Source organism: Gopherus evgoodei, chromosome 3 (assembly GCF_007399415.2).
Source record: "Gopherus evgoodei ecotype Sinaloan lineage chromosome 3, rGopEvg1_v1.p, whole genome shotgun sequence".
Lineage (NCBI taxonomy): Eukaryota > Metazoa > Chordata > Testudines > Testudinidae > Gopherus > Gopherus evgoodei.
Genome location: NC_044324.1, coordinates 18,016,797 through 18,038,964, shown reverse-complemented (window position 1 = coordinate 18,038,964; position 22,168 = coordinate 18,016,797). Strand labels below are relative to the sequence as shown.

Sequence of the window (22,168 nt, the reverse complement as noted above, 5' to 3'; positions counted from 1 at the left end):
CATCATTCAAATATGCCCATTATGCAAGGGATTTCTTTTTTAATACAAGCCAATTCACTTTAAGAATAAAAATATTGTAAAATATTGGGTTAAACACAAAGCAGGCACCCTAGAATGTGCCACACTGGTCTGATTCTACACCTGTTGTCTTCACTGGGAACAAAATTAGGCCAATGTGGAACACTAAGAAAAACCAAAACCACCCAGCCTCATTGTCCTATTAAATTCAAATCTCCTATTCCTTTGCCTTGGCCAGCAGTTGTGTTTGGTTTATTTCTTGTAATGACCATTTATGGACTAGTCAGTTTTGAAGTTTATAAGCTTTTTTTAAAAAAAAAAAATCATTTTAAGCCTCCATTCAGAATAGCCTTCAGTACCAGCTCCAAAGGGGTACCTTAGTGGGAAAATTTTTCCATTGGTACATCTCAACAGTAGTGATGGGGTAATTGTGGCTTAAAGTCACAAAACAAAACAAAAATTGGAAGTGATACGTTGTTTTCCAGCTAAGACTAACATGACTGGTTGCTGTCCACTCAAAATGCTATTAAGACTTAATTATGAAGGGACGTGTCTAGCTGCCTCATTTGATAGCACTTGCTTTAAACAGTCCAGCCTGGGATTTTTGGGGATGAATGCAGCAAAAAAAGCAGGGAATAATTCAACTATTCTTGCTACAGCTCTCAATTAAGGAAGCCATCTTAAAGCCAGATTTATGTCAAGTTGTGCTATAAGCAAACTGGCAAATGCATACCACTGTCATCCCCATGGCCAATCTGACAGAAAATAGCTTTCCTTGCGGCTGATGCTCAGATGCTCCTGGGTTCTGCAGCGAGCAATGCACATTACTTCCTGTAGTAAAGGCTACGACATGGCGCATAAAGCAGACTGCAGCTACTCCTTTGCTAGGGGCTGGGTCTGAGATCCACCCGTTCTGATCGCCATATACGACAGTGTCTCCTGGGACTGACTTGAGGGAATTCTAGGAGCATCCTCAGCTAGTCTCCTACATCCCAACAAGAACGTGTTCAGTCAGCAGAGCCCACGTACCAGGCTCTACTCCCTTCTAGAGGTGCTAAGCCAGGGAGAGGGGGAGAGGATCCTTGTGGGTTGAAGAGACAGCCCTCCACCTCCCTTAAGGGAAAACCATTGTTCTACAGACAAACACCAAACCACTTGATTCCAAGTGGAACTGTCTAGGTAAGTTAAATAATACACAAGATCAAGCCTTGGCCATCCCTTTAAAAAGGTGGGAAAAGTGAAAAAATGTTGATGAAAGCACAGATTAACCACAGAAATGCAGAAAGTAGCCAGAGAAATCCAACATTTTTAACATGGAGAATCGGACACTGCAAGCAGTTTTTAGCAGCTATACATTTTAATCGATAACACATTTCTAAGACATTGCTGGATCACATTCAATTCCAACTTTTGCCAAAGCAGATAAAAAGCCTAGCAGAAGAATGCAAGACAAAAATACATCTGCAGCAAAAGTGGGTGTTTTTAAAAGTACCCATGGGGATTTTTGCACCTTAGCATCACAATGAATCAGTTAAAACCTTTAAAAAAAGGCCAGTGCAATCAGAGCTCCCAAAAAAGGCAGTGTGCGCTAGTTAGTAGTTTAATCACTAACAAATGAATGCTTCTGCTAGCTATTTGCCCTGTTTGTTGGGATATGAAGAGTTTACTTGTTCATGACATACAGAGACAATGCAACTGAAAAGTCAAGGCAGAGAGCCTGGCAGAACAATCCTTACGAGTTCTATACTGCATACAAACTTCCCACCTGGCTTCTGTTTCAAGTAGCCCCACCAAGCCAATTCCGGTTCCTTAATTCAATCACCACATGCTTATTTGTCAAGTGTACAGGAGGTTTCATGTAACTGCCAGAAACGGGAGGCAGTTTAAACCACTTACGCATCCTCATTGCCTTTCTGGATAAAAGGAACATAGAATGTATGAAACCCAACATCAGAACCAACCAAAAATAAGCATCACTGAAAACAACACAGCTTTAACTAATCTCAAAAAAGGCACCTTAGACAAAAATGCCTTCACCGAGCACTCAGAAAAATATTTAATACTCTTACAAATCAACGTTTAGAGGTCAAAAAAATGGTCCCCAACTTAAACTTAACACATCCATCTCCTGACCCATCCTAGTCTGTACAAACTTTGATAGAGGTAAGAGACAAAGCTTATGCGGAAACTGTACACAATTTATTAAAGACAGCAATGGTCAAGAGAGAACACTATGCTGAACAGTGCACTTCCCCTGTAAACAAAAAACAAGAGACTCATCCCAAACGGAAGAGATGTAGATAGTGTAAAGTGAGGGTTTCAGCAGTGAAGTGTTGAGGAGCAATTGCACCAGAGGGTTTTGCAACACATGCACATTCTGTTTAGTCTTAGTGTAAAGGTGAGTTGAAAGGAAAGACCTGGTGTCCAAAGCCTTGCAAGATCTCAGGAGTTTTCCTGCATCCCGTCATCTGTTTCCAGTTCTGCTAACTGCCTCCTCAGTGCATTGACTTTTGCCTGAAGTTCCTTGTTGTACTCTATGATGTTGTTCATTTCTTCGTAGGCTTCATCCAAAAACTTGGAGGATCTATTCCAACGGAGAAAGACACCTACGGCCCCAAAGAGAGGGAGAAAGTCAGAATGGACTAGTGTCACCAGGAGGAAAACTGCTAGTTAGTGAAGATTCATACAGTGCTTTACAAATGCAGAGTGTTACAGACGACATCAGAATTCTTAAGGACTTACCTAAACAATGCTTTGAAAGATAGACAATAACCAAAATAGGTTCACTACTCCTCTTTTTTTTAAAAAGTCAGTGATTAGAGAGATCTAGACTTTTGGCTTTCCATGTAGCCTAGTTTGACAGGTCAATATTCAGTCTCCACCTTGGCCTGATTCCACCCCCTCACTTTAGTTTAGTGCTAACGTAAATCTTCGATGGCATCAGAGATTCACATTCAGAAGTTTGTATGGATAGAGGACTGAATCATGACTCTGTAGTCCTGGGAATGCTTGGGTGGGTGGGAAGGATAAAAGGAATGGAGAGGGAGCATTCTCCTTAGAAATATGTAAGTAAGGAACAACTTAGGTTGCACTAACTGTCCAAAAAGGCTCAGTCCGATGCCCTTGGGTAAGAACTTTCATAGCACCTGTAGTGCCTAAGAAGTGGTAGGAGGCAGCACCATTGATTTCAATGGGAGTTGGATCATGCCCTTAGATGTCCAGTTGTAGGCATGAAAGTAGGATGAGCGGACAATTAGGAGAATTTCTGTTATCACAAAAATACACAATACAAAAGAAGCTTGATTTACCTTCCCAAAGCTGCAGGCTCTGTGGCGCGACAGAAGGCCAGATGACGAGACTGTTGGCCTCAAACAGAGGATTCTTGAATTTTCTCAGTTCCTCAGGCTGATTCACCCAAGACCACAAGGACATAGTCTTCTGGGACAGCTTCAGTTTACACCTGGGACAGACCAGTTTTATTACTGAATTGTCTTGTCTTCAAAACTGCACATTCTCATTTGCGTTAATCAGGTAGCTCCCTGGGAACTAAAATATCTGCAAGTCTTCCACATGCTGTGAATGCTGAGGGACTGTGATAACTCAGATTGTTAATAAAGAGAGATCCAAGACAGTGAAATGATACTGAAAGGTCATACTTGTACGCCAAGTTATTTCATTCTGCAGGGACAATTTCGTGTCATTCAAAACAAGAGGGCAGAGAAGAGAGCTCATTTAGCAGTGGGGGTAGAAATCAGCCATCTTCACTTATGAACAACCTGACCCCTTGCAATAGTTTGACAATCATATTTGCTCTCTTTGCTGTTTGCTACTAAAAAGGAGTGGAGGGTGGAAGGGTGGGTCTGCGGATTCTGCCTCTTAATGCAATTCTTGGTATAAGTGAAAGTGAGGTTACTACTAGACCTGTGTATAGGGTCCCTCTTGTGGCAGGACGCTCCACAGCACATGCTATCTGACAGAGGCCATTCAACAAGCAAGAGCTTTCACAATTTACTATCAGACAGACACAGGGAATCAAAACCTACACAGTGTGTGACCCTATCCTGGGTGGTCATATGCGCCTCTGTACCAGGACTTAGCGTAGTAAAGGGGCTTGGGACAGTTTGCATGCCAGAGGCTATATAAATTAAAGCTACTGACTACATCCTCCTCTTCGCAGACTGAGGAGATGGTCCAATGGTTCGGGCACTAGCCCAGGACTTGGGAGAGCTGGGCTCAGCTACCCACTCTATTACAGGCTGCTGTCAAGACACTTAGGCCTGGATGCACAGGAGTTGCCAGGCGCTGTGATTCTCGGTGTCACAGCACCCAACTTTCAGGCTGTGAATGGTACAATCACTGGGATTCACAAAGCCAGAGTTAGGTACCTGGCTCCTATACACTGAGTGGGGCTAGATAGGCACCTTCGACTGCAATCCACAAAAGCCAGCACTCTGGGTGATTTTTCACTGGAGCAGGGCGACTGGATCCTGGATGAGTGCTACAGAGTTGTTCTCATGCTTGTTCTTCTCTTCCAAGGAGTCCCAGGGGAGGAGTGGGAGGAGGAGAAGGGGAGAGGGGCAAGACAGCACGCGCAAGCATGAGAATGACTCTACACCTTGGGGCTTAGAGCACTCCTGTGGGAGACCCAGGATCCAGTCTCCCTGCTCCAGTGATTATTTGTCCACAGCGCAACAGCTTCAAAAGGGAGACTTGAGCGGGCCACACATCAGAATTTCCTGTAGCCCAATGCTTCAAGTGCTGATGTGGGAGGTAGGACATCCTTATTCAAATCCCTTCTCTCCATCAAAGAGAGGGAGGACTTAAACCAGGCGTTTCCTGCCACTGCCCAGGTGAGTATCCAAACCACTGGGCTAAAAGTTATGAGGGAAGTCCTGTTCCCCCCACCCCCACACTTGAGGGGCCAGTCCAGTAGGCAGCCTCTGAGCACATCGACCAGATGAAGCCCCCACATGTGACCATGTCTGTCTTCCCCTGCTTTGGGAATTGCTCTGGAGCTTGGACAGGAAACAGGCATTTGGACTTCTAGAGCAAGGCATTAGTGCGCATGCCCAGAGGCTGATACAAAGACACCAAGGGAACTTTTAGTGCAAAAACTTAGGTGCTTAGTAAGTTTAGGGGCCTAAAAGATTCAGGGGGAGTTTTGTGCTTTGCAGCGGAGTCTAAACCAGACATAGGTGCTCAATTCCTTTTGTGCATGCAGGCCTTAGCCTCTCCATGTGTAAATGGGGATAACAGCCCTGGCCTACCTCAGGGTGTTGTGAGGAAAATCTATTAAAGATTGTGTGGTGTTCACATACCACAGTAATAGGGGCCAGATAAGTATCTCAGACAGAACTTCCGTTTATTTTAAAGGAAGAAGACTGAAAGATCCTGGATGTTTTAAAAACAGCCAGGTCTTTCAAAACTAGGAGACAGCTACTGGCCACACACTCTTTCAACCAACAGAACATCTGTACCAAGGTGTGGCCTGATTTCTGGGAGCACCGAACAAGTCTCCTCACCAACCTTTCACTTTCATTGTTGCCCAGAAACGTGCCAAACTGCGAGGCGTAGGCGTGTTCGAAGAGCATGATGAGGAAGTGTTCATTGAATTCAAAAGAGCAAGGGAACTGACGGAGGATCTGCCACACACAGTCCAAGAAAAGGAAAAACACGGGGGACTCCCATTTCTGCTTGCTGTTGGAGTAGGCAGACTGAGCACAGCGCAGCCGAAATGGGTGACCAGCCTATAAGCAAGAAACAAAGAACAATAGACTATATACAGAGCAAGAGGAGGGGTATGTTATAGGAGGATAAGCAAAAGATTTCTGCAAAACTATTTCTATCTGTGATACTGTGTCCCACTGCATCATGTTAACATCACATAACAAGTGCAATTAGGCTTCAAGCTAACAATAGTGAATTGCCAGTGACAAAGCCACTGCACTTTTCAGTGACACTAGAGGTATGGAAGTAATGTCACATTTCATCAAATTACAAGAATATGCACTGAAGACAATTTAGCAGACTACAAAATTACTGACCATGCCTGGCTTAGAACACTGGCAGAACAGAATTATTTGTTAAATTTACAACTGCAACAGTATCCTTGACATGGGAGAGGGGCTCGGAAATCCTCACATTGAGAGAGTCCTCTCAGAGCCAACGGGGAAGGACAACTTGTGCATAACACTCCATTGACAGAAAGCAAATGGGAGACAGCTACACTGGTGCCCCAGGTATCAAGACGTGCAACAACAGCGGCCAGCACAATACGGTCCAACATGTTTGAGGCCTGAGGCTCGATCACAATATACACACAGAATAACAACTTGTGAGTGCCTCAATCTAGTGACATCTCTCACCTGCAGCCACTCTCTCTCAACAAGAGCCTCAAAGCCACGTATTGTCCTGCACCTTGGATCCAAGATGATCTGAGCCAATGAAGTTATCTGGAGTGTAGAATCAGTTCCTTCAGTCCCGTGAACTAACACTGATGCTCCTTCCCTGAGAGAAAATTCAAGAGGGCAAGAATAGGAACACAAATATGCAAGATGCAGGTAAATCCAGTTTCTCAGTACACATCAGCACAACTGCCATGGACTTAGACAACATAAGGTGGCTTACCAACCATCAACCATTCCTTCTCTCCCACTCAAACTCACCCCTTTGAGGGTGAGGAAAAAAATATTGATACTCTTTCCAGCCCCAGAGCACAGTGTCATCTATGCCTCACATCATTTAAGGATTCAGTAGAATTTCTGGCTGTGTGCTCTGGGAATCCAGAATATTTGTCACACACACAGAAGAGGTCTTCCTGGATCCATCAACTTAGAATCCACCCTATCAAATAGACAGTATCCAAAGACTGATCCCAGCTCAACTAGAAAAGGGATCAGGAGGCTGAGCAGCTCAGTTAGGCGTCTAGGACTCTCCTGGGAAGAACAGGCTACTTGGAAACCTCTTCAGAATCTTAACGGGGGACCATGTCTTCTTGCGTGTTTGTAGAGCATCGAACACTCCTGATGCTCCTTACTAGGGTATTTAGAAGCTACAGCAATACAAAGCAGAACTACAAATGGACAGGGGTAATATGTAATAGAAGGCTTGCCCTACAAAGGCACAAGAAATATTCTGGTTAATCGCTTAGCTCTGCCTCAGAGCCAAGCATAATGACTATCACACACCTCTCTGTATAGATGAATCAGAAGCCCACAAAGCAAGCGAAAAATCTAAGGAAATTATAGTGAAAGTGGAGTAATGGTTTACACCAGTGGTCCCCAAAGTGTGAGGCTCAGTCCCCTAAGGGTGGTGCAGAAAAACTTTCGGAGGGGGGCCCCCCACACAGCGAGGCCCAGACCAGACCCCATATGAGGCTGGGAGGGAGCATCACCCAGCCCCGCTCTGCCCCCAGCCATAGCTCCATTTTGCCTCATCCAAGCTCCAGCCCCAACCCAGTTCCGGCTCAGACCCCACCTCCACTCCAGCTACAGCTCCACTCCGTCCCCTGCTCTGCCTCCAGCCCAGCTCTTCCCTCATTCCCTCTCTGTCCACTGGCCAGCTGTCTCTAGCCCCAGCTCCTTCTGCATCCCCAGTTCAACCCCCAGCTCCGCCTTCAGCCCAGGCTCTTCTGCTGAGCCAACCATACGATAATGGAGAGGGACGCGGACAGATTCCATTACTGGTAAGGAGGGGAGGGCCGATGACAGGAAAAGTTTGGGCACCACTGCTTTACATACAGCTAAGATTCAATCCTCCCAGCTCCCACTGACTTTTCAGAACAGCCAATCCCCCTGCATTGTTCTATTTATGTTCTGATACCACACCCGGCTAAGTGCCCCTAAACATCACACCAAGCGCCTCCTTCAAACTTCCTGTGACGTTATTTACAATGTCTTATGGCATCTCCCCCTCCTGAAACATGACAAGATTGGCTCACTTGTGCAAATACCCTTTTAGCTTTTTTTAAAAAACAAAAAAACAAAACTAAATGGTAGGTGGTATTTGTTCATCTGCAGAGGCCTAAATTGAGCTATGAACTGTTAGTAAATAAGAGCAATCCATCAAGCAAGCGCCAGTGCTGACGCCAATGAATTGCTCTGTTGCTATTACTGCTTGTTTGGAGTAGAAAGCAGAGGCATAAAGATGTAGTCCATGGTAATACTTTCATCTAGAATTAGCATAGCGTATCCAAAAGGAACTTGGATGATATAGCTATGAATGAATTAATCTTTATGTATGTATTTTTTCAGTTTGCTTCACAGTAGTTCCAGACTGAGAGCAACTTCATACCATTCTCCTTCCCCCCTCTTCCAGTAAATGCAAAAGTGAACAAACATGTCCATGTGCTTCCTGTAGAATGACAAACAAGGACAATATCATTCTGATCTTGCATCTTTCTTGTCACAGGGATGCAAGAGAACATAAGAATGGCCATGCTGGGTCAGACCAGCGGTCCATCCAGCCCACTATCCAGTCCATCCAGCCCTCTGGGGCACCTAACAGGTAATGATCAAGTGATCTCTCTCCTACCGTCCATCACCACCCTTGACAAACAGAGGCTAGGGACACCATTCCTTACCCATCCTGGCTAATAGCCATTAATGGACTAAACCTCCATGAATTTATCTAGTTCTCTTTTAAACCCCGTTATAGTCCTAGCCTTCACAACCTCCTCAGGCAAGGAGTTCCACAAGTTGACTGTGCCCTGTGTGAAGAACTTCCTTTTATTTGTTTTAAATCTGCTGCCCATTAATTTCATTTGGTGACCCCTAATTCTTCTATTATGAGAACAAGTAAACAACTTTCCTTATTCACTTTCTCCACACCACTCATGATTTTATATACCTCTATCATATCCCTCCTTAGTCTCCTCTTTGCCAAGCTGAAAAATCCTAGTCCCAGGATATAGATCCATCTCCCACTATTCCATCTAAGGGGATTACACAACTTCAGTGTGTTGTCTACTCAAAAGTAGTAACTAGCTTCCAAACGGGGTTCGGAGCACAGAAATTCCAGGTTGTCCCATGCCAGCTCCATATAAATTCAATCTGCTTCTTTCATCTGCTAGGAGTTACAAATGCTCCATTGTACTCAATGTAAAGGAGAAGTAATTGGCCTTCACCATAGTAAAGGTAGAAGCAAGTAAATGCCATGGTTTGATGTTTTTAGCACAATCCTTGTGTTTCATTGTCCAAGGTTCATAGACTCAGACCTTAAGGCCAGAAGGGACCATCATGATCATCTAGTCAGGCCTCCTGCATATCAGAGGCCACAGAACCTCACCCACCCACTCCTGTAATAGACCCGTAACCTCTGGCTGAGTTCCTGAAGTTCTCAGATCTTGATTTAAAAGACTTCAAGTTACAGAGAATCCCCCATTTACTCTATTCAAACCAGCAAGTGAACTGTGCCCCATGCTGCAGAAAGTGATGAAAATCCCCAAGGGTCTCTGCCAATCTGATCTGGGGGAAAATTCCTTCCCACCCCCAAATATGGCCATCAGTTAGACCATGTGGTCAGGCAGTTGCATCTTGCCACCTGGGAAAGAATTCTCTGTAGTAATTCAGAGCCCTCCCCATCCAGTGCCCCTTCTCCAGCCATTGAAGATATCTGCTAATAGCAATCCTGGATGGGTCATCTGCCATTGTAGGCAACCTCTTCATATCATCTCCTCAATAAAACTTATCCAGCTCAGTCTTGAAGCAAGTTAGGTTTTTTGCCCCTGCTAATCCCCTTGGAAGCCTGGTCCATAGCTTCACTCCTCTGACAATTAGAAGCCTTCATCTAATTTAAAGCCTAAACTTGTGGATGACCAGTTTATATCCATTTGTTCTTTACCAACATTGACCGTAACTTAAAAAAAAATGTGCCCCCTCCCTGGTGTTTATTCCTCCGATATATTCAGAGAGAGCAACCACGTCTCCCCTCATTCTTTCTTTTGCTAGGCTAAACAAGCCAAGTTCCTTACGTCCCCTCTTGTAAGGCAGGCTCTCCATTACTCTGATCATTCCAATAGCCCTTCTCTGAACCTGTTCCAGTTTGAATTCCTTGCCGGTATATTTACTAAACCTAGCACCATCAGGTGTCAATGCCATGTCTTGATGGTTGGCTGCCATTTTCTTAACCAAACCGAATTACATTTCAGACCACAGATTTGCAAAGAGTATGTTTTTCCTGTTTGCAAAGAGGAGACGTAGATCCTCTGAGATGGGAGGAAATAGGCCCCTTCCCATACAGCTGTGAACAGGCCACAGCTAGACTGCTACATTCACGTCTGCTCACCTAGATAAATACACCAGAGGAAATTTTGATAAAAGGGGGTGAAAAATGACTCTATATATATACATGTAGCTTGCTTAAGTGACAGGTTAGAGGAGTCATGATCCTTTAAAAGAAAGGAGAAAAATTGCTTAGACTGACTGTCATAAACAGATAGTTAAGGGTTAATGTCTCTTTTGCCTGTAAAGGGTTAAGAAGTTCAGTAAATCTGGCTGACACCTGACCAGAGGACCAATAGGGGGACAAGATACTTTCAAATCTTGGTGGAGGGAAATCTTTTGTTCATGCTCTTTGTGTTGTTGTTGTTCGCTCTTGGGACTAAGAGGGACCAGACGTACATCCAGGCTCTCCAAATCTTTCTGAATCAGTCTCTCATGTTTCAAACTTGTAAGTAATTAGCCAGGCAAGGCGTGTTAGTCTTATGTTTGTTTTCTCAACTTGTAAATGTTTCTTTTTGCTGGAAGGATTTTACCTCTGTTTGCTGTAACTTTGAACCTAAGGCCGGGGGGGGGTCCCTCTGGTCTATAGGAATCTGATTACCCTCTAAAGCATTTTCCATCCTGATTTTACAAAAATAATTTTTACCTTTTCGTTCTTTAATTAAAAGCTCTCTTTTTACGAACCTGATTAATTTTTCCTTGTGTTAAGATCCAAGGGGATTGGATCTGAACTCACCAGGGATTGGTGGGGGGAAAGGAGGGGGATGGTAAATTTCTCCTTGTTTTAAAATCTAAGGGGTTTGGATCTGTGTTCACCGGGGAATTGGTAAAGTCCCTCAAGGCAACCAAGGGAGGTGAAGTAGTTTTGGGGGAACAGAGTGCCTCAGACACTAAAATTCTGGGTGGTGGCAGTGTACCAGAGCTAAGCTAGTAATTAGGCTTAGAAGTATCCATGCAGGTCCCCAAATCTGTACCCTAAAGTTCAGAGTGGGGAAAGAAACCTTAACACTGATAGAAAGGAGTATGAAGTAAATTTGGCTTGAATATCAAAAAAAGCAGAGATATGTTAAACTGTGGGAAAGACTGCAAAGGAAATGATGGAAGCCCCATTGCTTCAGCCATTTAAAATTAGACTGAGTACTAGACTAGCTCAATGGAAAGGATGTTCATAGAGTAAAGAATGTGCACGTGCATGGTCAAAACAGGATCAAGTTTAGCTGTCCTTAATATGTTGTCACAACAGTAGTTCAGTTGCGTAAACTCTAGTTTTATTGGCGATACAGGTTAGACTGGGTAAAACATTAGATGACTCAGGAAGCAATCTTGACTAGCTGACCTATTGTCCATCCCTAATTGTTATGATTCCTCATTCATGCTTGTACTAATAAAATCTAGACCTGGCCCAAACTGCTCCTTCACGGTGGTGATAAAACGGTGTCTTACATGGAAATAAGCAAGAAAGTATATTGTAGTAAAATACCGTAGCTGCCTCCGAAAGGAATATTTAACAGGCAGCATCACAGAGTGTAACCAAGAACGGAGAGAGGATTTACCTGTCGATGCACTGACCAGCCAGACAAGCCGCAGTTAGTATCTCTTTAACGTGAGTCAGCCAGTTGGAGGCTTCCAGTTTACTAAGCCAGCGGTCCATGTTGTGCGATTGATCATTGCAAGCTTCCACAAGTTTGATGAGACTTTCCTGCAGAATATTATACCTTTGGGGAAAGCAAAGATTATTTAGCCCATAAGCAATATTACTGAAGCTATTAGACCATGCAGATTTAAACACTAATGCTTCAAGAGAAGTTATGGTAAGAAGCATGACTTTATTAAAGTGATATTTTCTTGTTCAACAAATCTGTTCTTATTGTGAATGCGTCACAGTTTAGTATCATGGGAAAATACCAGTGCTTAGACTGGAGCAATTCCACTCCTTAAAAAGCATGTTCTGCTCTGAAATGTCCCGATTTGGGGTGAGGGGAGGGCAATAGCATCATCTTCCTGAATTTACCTGCACCCTGTGTGTTTTCTGTTATATCCACTGACTAAATAAGTTTTTGCTACTTTTTATTCCAGATAACATGGCTGAATCAATACTGGGAAGAAAAAAGCTGGATTCCAGTCTGGCACATACTGCAACACACTTGCTAACCAAGTTCCAACTGCAAAATCTTTACTATGGGTGCTGCAGAAGACAGAGTAGTAAGAAAACAAGTCTTTGCTTGTAAATTGAGAAGTTGTGATCTGAGGTCATTGAGACAAATATTGAACCCCACCATCTCATTTTTACGGAGTCACTTTCAGACTACAACCACCACACTAAGACAGACAGACTATGTACACACACAGATATACTGAAAAAACGTTATACTTTATATTTACAGGATCTTATGACTTTCATTTGCAAGATTTAGCAAGCTGCAGTGCTCAGCGTGCTTTAGGTTGAACTAAATATTTCTCTTTGATCTCTTCCTACTATGATATCTTAAGGCATATTTAAAGTTACAGATCTACTGATCATCGGACATTTAAATGTTACATGGCTTAATACCTATGGAGAGGAGGGGGAGAGAGAATGAATGTGGTTGTGGGAAAGTAAGAGGATGCAGGTGTGTGGTGAAGAAGAGAGCATATTACGATTTGATATAAAAAATTTAGTTCCAAGAAATTAATAAGCAGAGAGAGCAAAATGAACCTGAACCTTTTAATTTTTGTTTAGAAAGGGGCATATAAAGTAAAATGCACCAACACTGAAGCCTGTCTGTAAAATTAACATCAACTTCAACTGCTCACAACAGCTGTAAAAACATGGCAGCAATTCATAAAGGTTCTCTTCACGCCCCTAGTTCTCCAAGGTCATGCCTACCCTGAGGTTTTGGTTTTTTGCTCTAATGTAGCTACAATAATGGAGATGCATTAATGCAGTGTCAAGGTTCTAAGCCAAGATTCTTAAGAGATCAGCCCTTCGCACTGTGCAGGTGGCACAAAAGAACTGGACTATGGCCAAAACTGGCCAGCAAGGAATCTCCCTGCCATAGGAGCAGCAAAGAGTCTATAAGGTGCCACAGAATTCTTTGCTGCTTTTACAGATCCAGACTAGCACAGATACCCCTCTGATACTTCCCCGCCATATGGCAACTCCCTGCTAGTGTGAAGGTACTGCAGCCAGTTCCCGCACCAGATATCTCTGTACGCCCAATGTAAGTTGGGGGAGGGGGTGCTGCTCTGTTATGCCTATCTTCCATTGGTGCAAGGTACATTAAGAACCCTATACCAGTGGTGTGACTCAGAGCAGTTGAGAGGTCTTAAGTCTCACTGACCTTGAGAATAAGGGAACCATAATTAGCTCCCTGATGATTGCTCATCTACCTCCCAGGAAGCAGAGCGCAGGCACAGGTGAGAATCTGGCCCCTGGTGTTTCCAATCAGGGAAGCCAAAACTTTACGCCAGCACAGCACATCTACACTGGGGGTTAGTAGAGAGGCAGCTACACTGGTTCAAGAAAACCCAGTAAGCGGCTACGGGATTCCCTGACAGCCATCTTATTTCACCTACCTCTCAACAGATTTGTGAATTCGCCTCCACTGAGGATACTGCACTTCCTGCTCAAAGCCACCTCCTTTGGCTCTGGCCTGCTGAGCAACATTCAGGGAACGGGTATCAATGATGTAGCCACGCTTTCCTGCCCTCAACGTGGCATTAATAAGCGCTGAATCTTCCTTACACCGTCTCCCATTAGTACCTGTGAGAGGCTGGCTGCTCCGCATCATTACCTAGGAGAAGAAACAAAGCATCAGCTGCTAGAGACAGGGAGATCTATTAGATTGACAAGTCTGGGCCCATCAGTGGCATATTGCAGAGACAGCAAAGAGTCCTGTGGCACCTTATAGACTAACAGACATATTGGAGCATGAGCTTTCGTGGGTGAATACCCACTTCGTCGGATGCATGTCGGGGAAATTTTCAGAGTAGGGTATATATATATGCAAGCAAGCATCAGGCTGGAGATAATGAGATTAGTTCAGTCAGGGAGGATGATGCCCTCTTCTAGCAACTGAGGTGTGAACACCAAGAGAGGAGAAACTGCTTTTGTAGTTGACTAGCCATTCACAGTCTTTGTTTAATCCTGAGCTGATGGTGTCAAATTTGCAGATGAACTGAAGCTCAGCAGTTTCTCTTTGAAGTCTGGTCCTGAAGTTTTCTTTGCTGCAGGACAGCTACCTTTAAATCTGCTACTGTGTGTCCATGGAGATTGAAGTGTTCTTCTATAGGTTTTTGTATATTGCCATTCCTAATATCTGATTTGTGTTCATTTCTCCTTTTCCATAGAGACTGTCCAGTTTGGCCGATGTACATAGCAGAAGGGCATTGCTGGTATATGATGGCATATATTACAGTGGTGGATGTGCAGGTGAATGAACCGGTGATGTGTGGCTGATGCCAAAGAGTTGGCATCAAGGTTTGTTGCATGGATTGGTTCCTAAGCTAGAGTTACTATGTCGTGGTGTGTAGTTACAGGAGAATATGCTTCAGGTTGGCAGGTTGTCTGTGGGCGAGGACTGGCCAGCCACCTAAGGTCTGTGAAAGTGAGGGATGATTGTCCAGGATGGGTTATAGATCCCTGATGATGCATTGGAGAGGTTTTAGCCGGGGACTGTATGTGATGGCCAGTGAAGTCCTGTTGGTTTCTTTCCTGGGCTTGTCTTGCAGTAGGAGGCTTCTGGGTATACATCTGGCTCTGCTGATCTGTTTCCTTATTTCTGTGTGCGGGTATTGTAGTTTTGAGAGAGTAGAGAGTAATCCATCTGCTAGTGCTTCAGCCAGCTTAGTTCTACGTATTGTTAAAGGAAAGCAGAAACGCTGCTGGTTAAACAATCCCGTCCCTGCAGTGAAGTTAACTGCTCACCTCAGCCTTCAAACGCCTTTTCCAGCAACTTCAGGATCCAAGTCAAAATTGCCCCTTTAGTTCCTCCATGGACTTGCATCAGCCAAGCTCAGTCTTCTCTCCTCACTGTCCTTCCCACTCTCTTATCCTCTTGGCATTTACCTGGATAGTCTGGCTGTAGAAGTGGTCAAAGAGCTGTCTTTGGTAGAGTCTGCTATTTGAAAAAACCTGCCCATCTCTCTCTACCTTTCTTCCCGTTTCAGCTGCAAACTCTTGTTTTCCTCTTGCATGTATCTGCACTCTTCAGTTCTTTCCCATCTTTTTCATTGTCCTTATGTCTGAACACTAGATTAAATGATATCTAGCTTCTTAAAAAGTTATTATTCTGCAGGACACTTTGCAGGAGAAAGATCCTAACATAGCCTCTTCAGCTTTCCGCTTATGATTCCCTGCCCAGCACCTTCACAACTTCTGACCCCAGATTCTTGCTGAAACGTCTTTAATGGACAAACATTTGAAGGAGGGTTTTATTTTTAATCTATAGCCAATACTGTTTTAAAAAACATTTTAGCCAACTATGTAATGCAAACATGTTCCTTAGCAGTATTTTTATTTGGTGGTTCTGGAAAGACCCATAAACCAGAGTTCCACACTTGTTTAAGATAAGGTTTCATGGAAGAAAGCTTTATCATCTCTGAAATCTATGTCATAACTCTAATACAAGAGTCAATTGAAAGCATGAGGATGATGAATCAAACATATCTACTGACGCCCACAGACTAGAGTAGGGTGTAGCAAGTCATGACAGAAGGCATTACCATCAGAAGTTCAAGCATTGCAACTTGAATGCTTGAAACATACAAGTATTAAGAGCAAAAATCTCAAGAAATCTCTCTCTCCCGGCCCAAGCAGGGAAGAGAATGGAAGCTCCACAGTGACAGGGAACAACATGAGCTACCTAACTCCTTCAAAAAGAACAGGAGCACTTGTGGCACTCTAGAAATTAACAAATTTATCTTCCTTTCCAAATGCAAACAGATGGACATCACACCAAAAGGACTGAAGGTAAAAAACCCATTACAATCTACATACTATGCTGACAGACTGTGCCAAAGACACCTCTCAAAGAAACTGCAGAACCACCTGATCAACATCTTGTTAGAGTGTATATGGTAACACCCATTGTTTCATGTTCTCTGTGTATATATCTTCCTACTGTATTTTCAACTGCATGTATCTGATGAAGTGGGCAGTATCTCACGAAAGCTTATGCTCAAATAAATGTGTTAGTCTCTAAGGTGCCACAAGTACTCCTATTCTTTTTGCGGATACAGACTAACACGACTGCTTCACTGAAACGTAACTCCTTCACTGGTTTAGGATTGATCTGTCAACGTGTAACTAGTTGATGATTTAACTCTAAGCCTGGGTCAAAGGAGAAATACAGGCAGTACCTATGTTGGATCTGACCAGTGTTCATCTAATCCAACAGCATGCAGTACTAGATGCAAGGAATCACATAACAACCCACCTTCTGGGTACATTTCTTTGTAATCACAAGCAGTTAGTGGCTGGGTCAGAGAGGTGCCAGAGTCTCAGATTTTGACTACTTAAAAGTGGAGGGGGTCAGGGAGTGAGAGAGAAAATTCACTGCTCGTTAAAGGTGCCACATGGACAGGCCTGGAGAACGAAGTCCTCTGCTCGTTTACAGAACAGGTGCAGTGTAAGCAGAGGCAGTGCTAGCTTCACTCACACTGTGCCTCAATCGTGACTCAGATGGACCACGTCTCAGGGTGAAAGGGTCATGCAGTCTCTGTGGGCCGTTCAGTCCATAGCCAATTGGCACAGGCAGCCAAAAAGTGCTCGCAACCTCCACAACTGGCATGAGGTGGACATCTCTCTGCTAAGAGATGACTCATTTCCTATCCACTACTGAGCAGATGTTAGATAACCTTTCAGTCACTACCCGTCTAGACTGGCAGTCCTATATTCCAACAGCTAGAGTTGCCCAGGCTCCCTTGTTTAAATATAAATGGCTATGAAAAGACGGTCTCAGAATAAGCTGGGTAGTGACTGTGAGTTAACATCTTATGAGCTGCACTGAAAGCCTTCAGGAGATGTTATTTTTCAATAAACAGGGCAAAAGAGTTCTGAAGAGACCTTTATATTTTTGTCCAGCCCAAGAAAACCCACTCCTCTTAAGTGCCTAAAGCACTCAAACAAGACTTACCATCCCATTCTTCTTATGATAATAGCTTAGAACAGGGAAGCGGCCACCGTGGCGAAAGGTTGCAACTCTCCGAAGGGCCTCATCATCAATTGATTTTGGGACAGTGACAGCTGGTGGGTAAGAGGGGCAAACGGAGAACTCCTTATTGACATAGCTCAGCCGCCATTCATTCGTCTGGAAAAGGTACAAGAGAAAGTTTTGTTGTACTCGCAAATGAATGCTGCATTGTTAGAAAGAAATGTGGGAAAGCCAAGACAAGTTAAAAAATACCATCTGAAAATCTACAGATAAGGTCACTTAGATTTTTAGTTTGTCACCTGTGCCTCACCCAAAACCAGGAGACAATTCCCCCCTCCCTCCCACAAACTATGCAGCTGCACTAAGGACCACACTTTAACAAGGCAAGCCAGTGCTGCCAAAAATTGATGGTTGCTATTTTTTTTAAATCAGTGTTATTAGCTTGTTTGTAGCGAGCGTAACAGTAGAATTACCTACAGATGCAGTGATCTTTAATCCCATATAAAGGGGATTCCAGCATTTATCAAACACGTGAACTCTCTGGGACAAGGACTTTTATTACAAGTCTGCAAAGAGCCCTTGATCTAGGCCTCTAGATAATACTGAAACACAAACAGCATCAACTAGTGCCTCTACCACCAGCAATAGCAACCGTGGGAAGATTTAGCAAGTTTCCCCAATATAGACCAAGCCAAAGAGACTGAGGGTCCATCTTTGCTTGAAGACTGAACTGTTTGAGATTAAATACAGTAGTTGAACATTTCTAACACAGTTTTCTCCTTCAAAGGTTTGCTATGTGTGCAAGCTCACGTAAACCAGCATGCTGACTCCACACACAGCAGTCCCTGCAACCACTGCTGTACCTGGGCACTGTGGGTCTCCCAAGGTACCTAGTCCACAGTTTTGCACAGTTCCCTGAAACTGAGATTGATGATAGAACCTAAGTACTGAGAAGATACCGAATTCAGCCTGGAGTGAGGCAGATCTCTGCTCAGCAAGAGCAGACAATGCAGAAACTGCTGGATATCTGGGGTCAGACACAGCAGCTGAGAATACAATCGGCAGAGAATAAAGGCCTCTAAGTGTACCTCACTGATTAGAGTGCTGAGTTACTGAAGTCTATGCTACAACCACTGGCTGCTCAGGAGCTAGGGAGGCTCACATTGCATCTTCATACAAGCCCAGCTCAGGTGCCTGTTCGCTACGGACCTTTATCACTTTGAACGCCATGTTTGGACCAAGAGCAGATCCAGTACTTGGTGGATCAAGGGCATGCTGGAGGCCTGAGATAAGAACCAGCGGCCGCAGAACTTTCAGATGAGCAAGACCTCTCTCTCTGGGAGCCTGCCCTGACAGTGGAATGCCAGGCCACCACGACCAGACTTAATCTATGGAAATGAGGGTGGAGGATGCTCTACTGAAGCCGGTAACCCCAAACGATAAATACTCTGATGGGGTTGGGAAACCTATACTGGGGACTGCTGTGAATGTCTTCCACTATGAAAAGTTTGGCTAGGGAGGTGCAATAAGTTTTTGTTTTGTTTTGTTTTTAAACACACACACACACACACACACAAACTGCGGTGGCAAAACAGACAGCATGTATTGCATCCATCCAACCCAGCAGAGTATCTCAATCAAAAAGGCAACTACTCTGTATTGACATAAGCCCTTGTGGATCACTGGAGTCCACCATGTGGATATTTACATAAATTGGCATTTGCTTTGACTACAACGAACGCCAAGTTTATTTTCAAAAGTAGCAGACTGGCAGCCAGATATGCCTTTGGAAGGATCCTGACAAGAAGAGGCGTCTCCTGCCTTAAAAACCTAAGGATGGAGATTCCACCACCTCCCTAGGTAACCCATTCCAGTGCTTCACCAGCCTCCTCATGAAATAGTTTTTCCTAATATCCAACCTAGACCTCCCCCACTGCAACTTGAGGCCATTGCTCCTTGTTTTGTCATCTGCCACCATTGAGAACAGATGAGCTCCAACCTCTTTGGAACCCCCCTTCAGGTAGCTTAATGCTGCTATCAAATCCTTCTTCACTCTTCTCTTCTGCAAACTAAACAATCCCAGTTCCCTCAGCCTCTCCTCATAAGTCACAAGCCCCACTCTAATAATTTTCTTTGCCCTCCGCTGGACACTCTCCAATTTGTCCACATCATTTCTGTAGTGGGGGGCCCAAAACTGGATGCGGTACTCCAGATGTGGCTACATAAATGCTGAATAGAGGGAAATAATCATTACGCGTGATCTGCTGGCAGTGCTCCTACTAATGCAGCCCATTATGCATTAGCCTTCTTGGCAACAAGGACACACTGCTGACTCATTCAGCTTTTCATCCACTGTAATCCCCAGGTCCCCTTCTGCAGAACTGCTGCCTAGTCACTCGGTTCCCAGTCTGTAGCAGTGCATGAGATTCTTCCATCCTAAGTGCAGGTCTCTGGACTTGTCCTTGTTGAACCTCATCAGAATTCTTTTGGCTCAATCCTCCAATTTGTCTAGATCTCTCTGCACCTTATCCCTACCATCCAGCATATCTACCTCTCCCCCTAGTTTAGTGTCATCTGTGAACTTGCTAAGGGTGCAATTCATCCCATCATCCAGATCATTAATAAAGAACAAAACATGCCCCAGGACCGACCCCTGGGGTATTCCGCTTGATACCGCCTGCCAACTAGACATGAGGTTATTTAATTTATTGCAATGAGGTTGCTTGTTTGCATGTTCCTCTCTGTAAACATGTTTGTCTCTGCATGTTTCAAGTTCTCTTTCAATACAAAACATTCAGGTTTTCAGCCAGTGGAAAGTGTTGTTTGTTTCCCATAATGAAATATATAGCTGATGTCTTTGCATGAACATTGACTTAAACCTCGTCTACACCTAAAAATTAGACAGACCTAGCTACATTACTCCCTGTGCAACGCAGTTAGGTTGCCCTAACCCCACCTCCAACCTCCCTGTGGACAAAATTCTTCCATTGCCCTAGCTACCACCTATCAAACAGGTGGATTAACTACACAATGGAAAACCCCCTTATGCCAATGCAGGAAGCATCTACACTGCAGTGTTACAGCAGCACTGTAGCTATGCCACAGTAGCACAGACATACCCTTAGTTCCATCATTTAGGGGTAGAATTTGCTGTTGTGAGGATTTATTAGAACAGTCATGCACGGCAGACACTTGGCAAGAGTGCTGCTTCCCTGTTCATCACCCGCTCAAGACAGGATCATTAATACGTACATACACACATACAATGGCAGGGATTGGCAACCTTTGGCATGCGGCCTGTCAAGGAAATCCGCTGGCAGGCCGGGACCATTTCTTTACCTGCAACGTCCACTGGCTCGGCCAATTGTAGCTCCCACTGGCTGTAGTTCGCCATCCCCAGCCAATGGGGGCTGCGGGAAGCAGCGCAGGTTGAAGGACGTACTGGCCGCCGGTTCCCGCAGCTCCCATTGGCTGGGAACAGTGAACCCCAGACAGTGGGAGCTGTGATTGGCCGAACCTGATGACGCTGCAGGTAAACAAACCGTCCCGGCCTGCCAGATTTCCCTGATGGGCTGCGTGCCAAAGGTTGCCAACCCTGGTCTATGGTACAATATCAGCAAATGACAGCAGATTGCAACTTGTAAATTGCTCCATCCTCTTTCAAGCAAATTTGTATTAAATATTCTTGCCACAGTATCCAAGAAGACTCAAAACAAGAATATGTTGCAACGTAGCATGACTCAGCAACACTTGAGCTAAATTTCTGGAGTGCTGTACTTGAAGTGTAGTGTGAAATTTTGTCATTCTACATTCGTAATATTCTGTCAAACAGTTTTACATGAATACAGTTACACATGGGGTACACACTCCAGGGGCTCAACAGAATCTATGCGACAACTGAAAAAGTTGAAGCAGAACAACTTTTTTGTAGTTTCACCTCAGTATTGTAAAACTAAGTTTCTCATATACAATTGAGTAAAATGTAAAATTACTACAATGCTCAGAGATATACTCGGTTTGAATTAGAGAGTTCCTGAAAAACAGTGATAATTAGAGACCTACCAAGTTCATGAGCCATTTCGGTCAATTTCATGGTCTTAGGATATTAAAAAGTGTAAATTTCATGATTTCAGCTGAAATGTTAAGATCTTGTAATTGTAGGGGTCCTGACCCAAAAGAGGATTGTGTGGCGGTCGCTAGGTTATCACAGTGGAGGTTGTGGTATTGCTACCCTTACTTCCGCACTGCTGCCTTCAGAGCTGGACCCTTGGCCAGCAGCTGCTGCTCTCTGGCCACCCAGCTCTGAAGGCAGGACAGAAGTAAGGGTGGCAACACTGAAATCCCCCCCAATAATAAGCTTGTGACCCTGCCCCGCATCCCCATTTTGGGTTGAGACCCCCAATTTGAGAAACGCTGGTCTCTCCCATGAAATCTACATAGTAAAGGGTAAATGTACACAAAAGACTAGATTTCACAGTCCCTGACACATTTTTTACAGCCGAGAATTTGGTAGGGCCCTAGTTATACTTAACTAGGGATAAAGGCAGAACAGTTCTAGCTTGATAATGCAACTAGAAATAGGAAGATGCCTCCTTGGATCTGAAACTCATTCAGCCCTGGGACTAAAATGTTAAAGCAGCTATTAGCTTGCTCCCTCCTGCTGACTGAAAAAGTTGAAGGAATAAGAAATATTTAGCCAACAGTCATATCAACTGCTGTTCTTGAAAAGTACGTAAGAATGGCCACACTCGGTCAGACCAAAGATCCATCCAGCCCAGCATCCTGTCTACCAAAAGT

At 44.2% G+C, this 22,168-nt stretch overlaps 1 protein-coding gene across 1 annotated transcript in view; it reads right to left on the bottom strand.

Annotated features, from left to right (window-relative positions):
- Positions 1-338: 338 nt before the first annotated feature.
- Positions 339-22,168, bottom strand: part of MTMR9 (myotubularin related protein 9) — a 32,558-nt gene continuing 10,728 nt past the window's right edge. The window contains exons 4-10 of the mRNA XM_030555200.1: positions 17,354-17,527; positions 13,794-14,011; positions 11,792-11,953; positions 6,384-6,525; positions 5,545-5,765; positions 3,327-3,478; positions 339-2,624 (exon numbers count right to left, since the gene is read on the bottom strand). Of these exons, the coding sequence (XP_030411060.1) occupies positions 2,461-2,624; positions 3,327-3,478; positions 5,545-5,765; positions 6,384-6,525; positions 11,792-11,953; positions 13,794-14,011; positions 17,354-17,527 (1,233 nt within the window). The 3' untranslated portion in view covers positions 339-2,460. The remainder of the gene's footprint in view (positions 2,625-3,326; positions 3,479-5,544; positions 5,766-6,383; positions 6,526-11,791; positions 11,954-13,793; positions 14,012-17,353; positions 17,528-22,168) is intronic.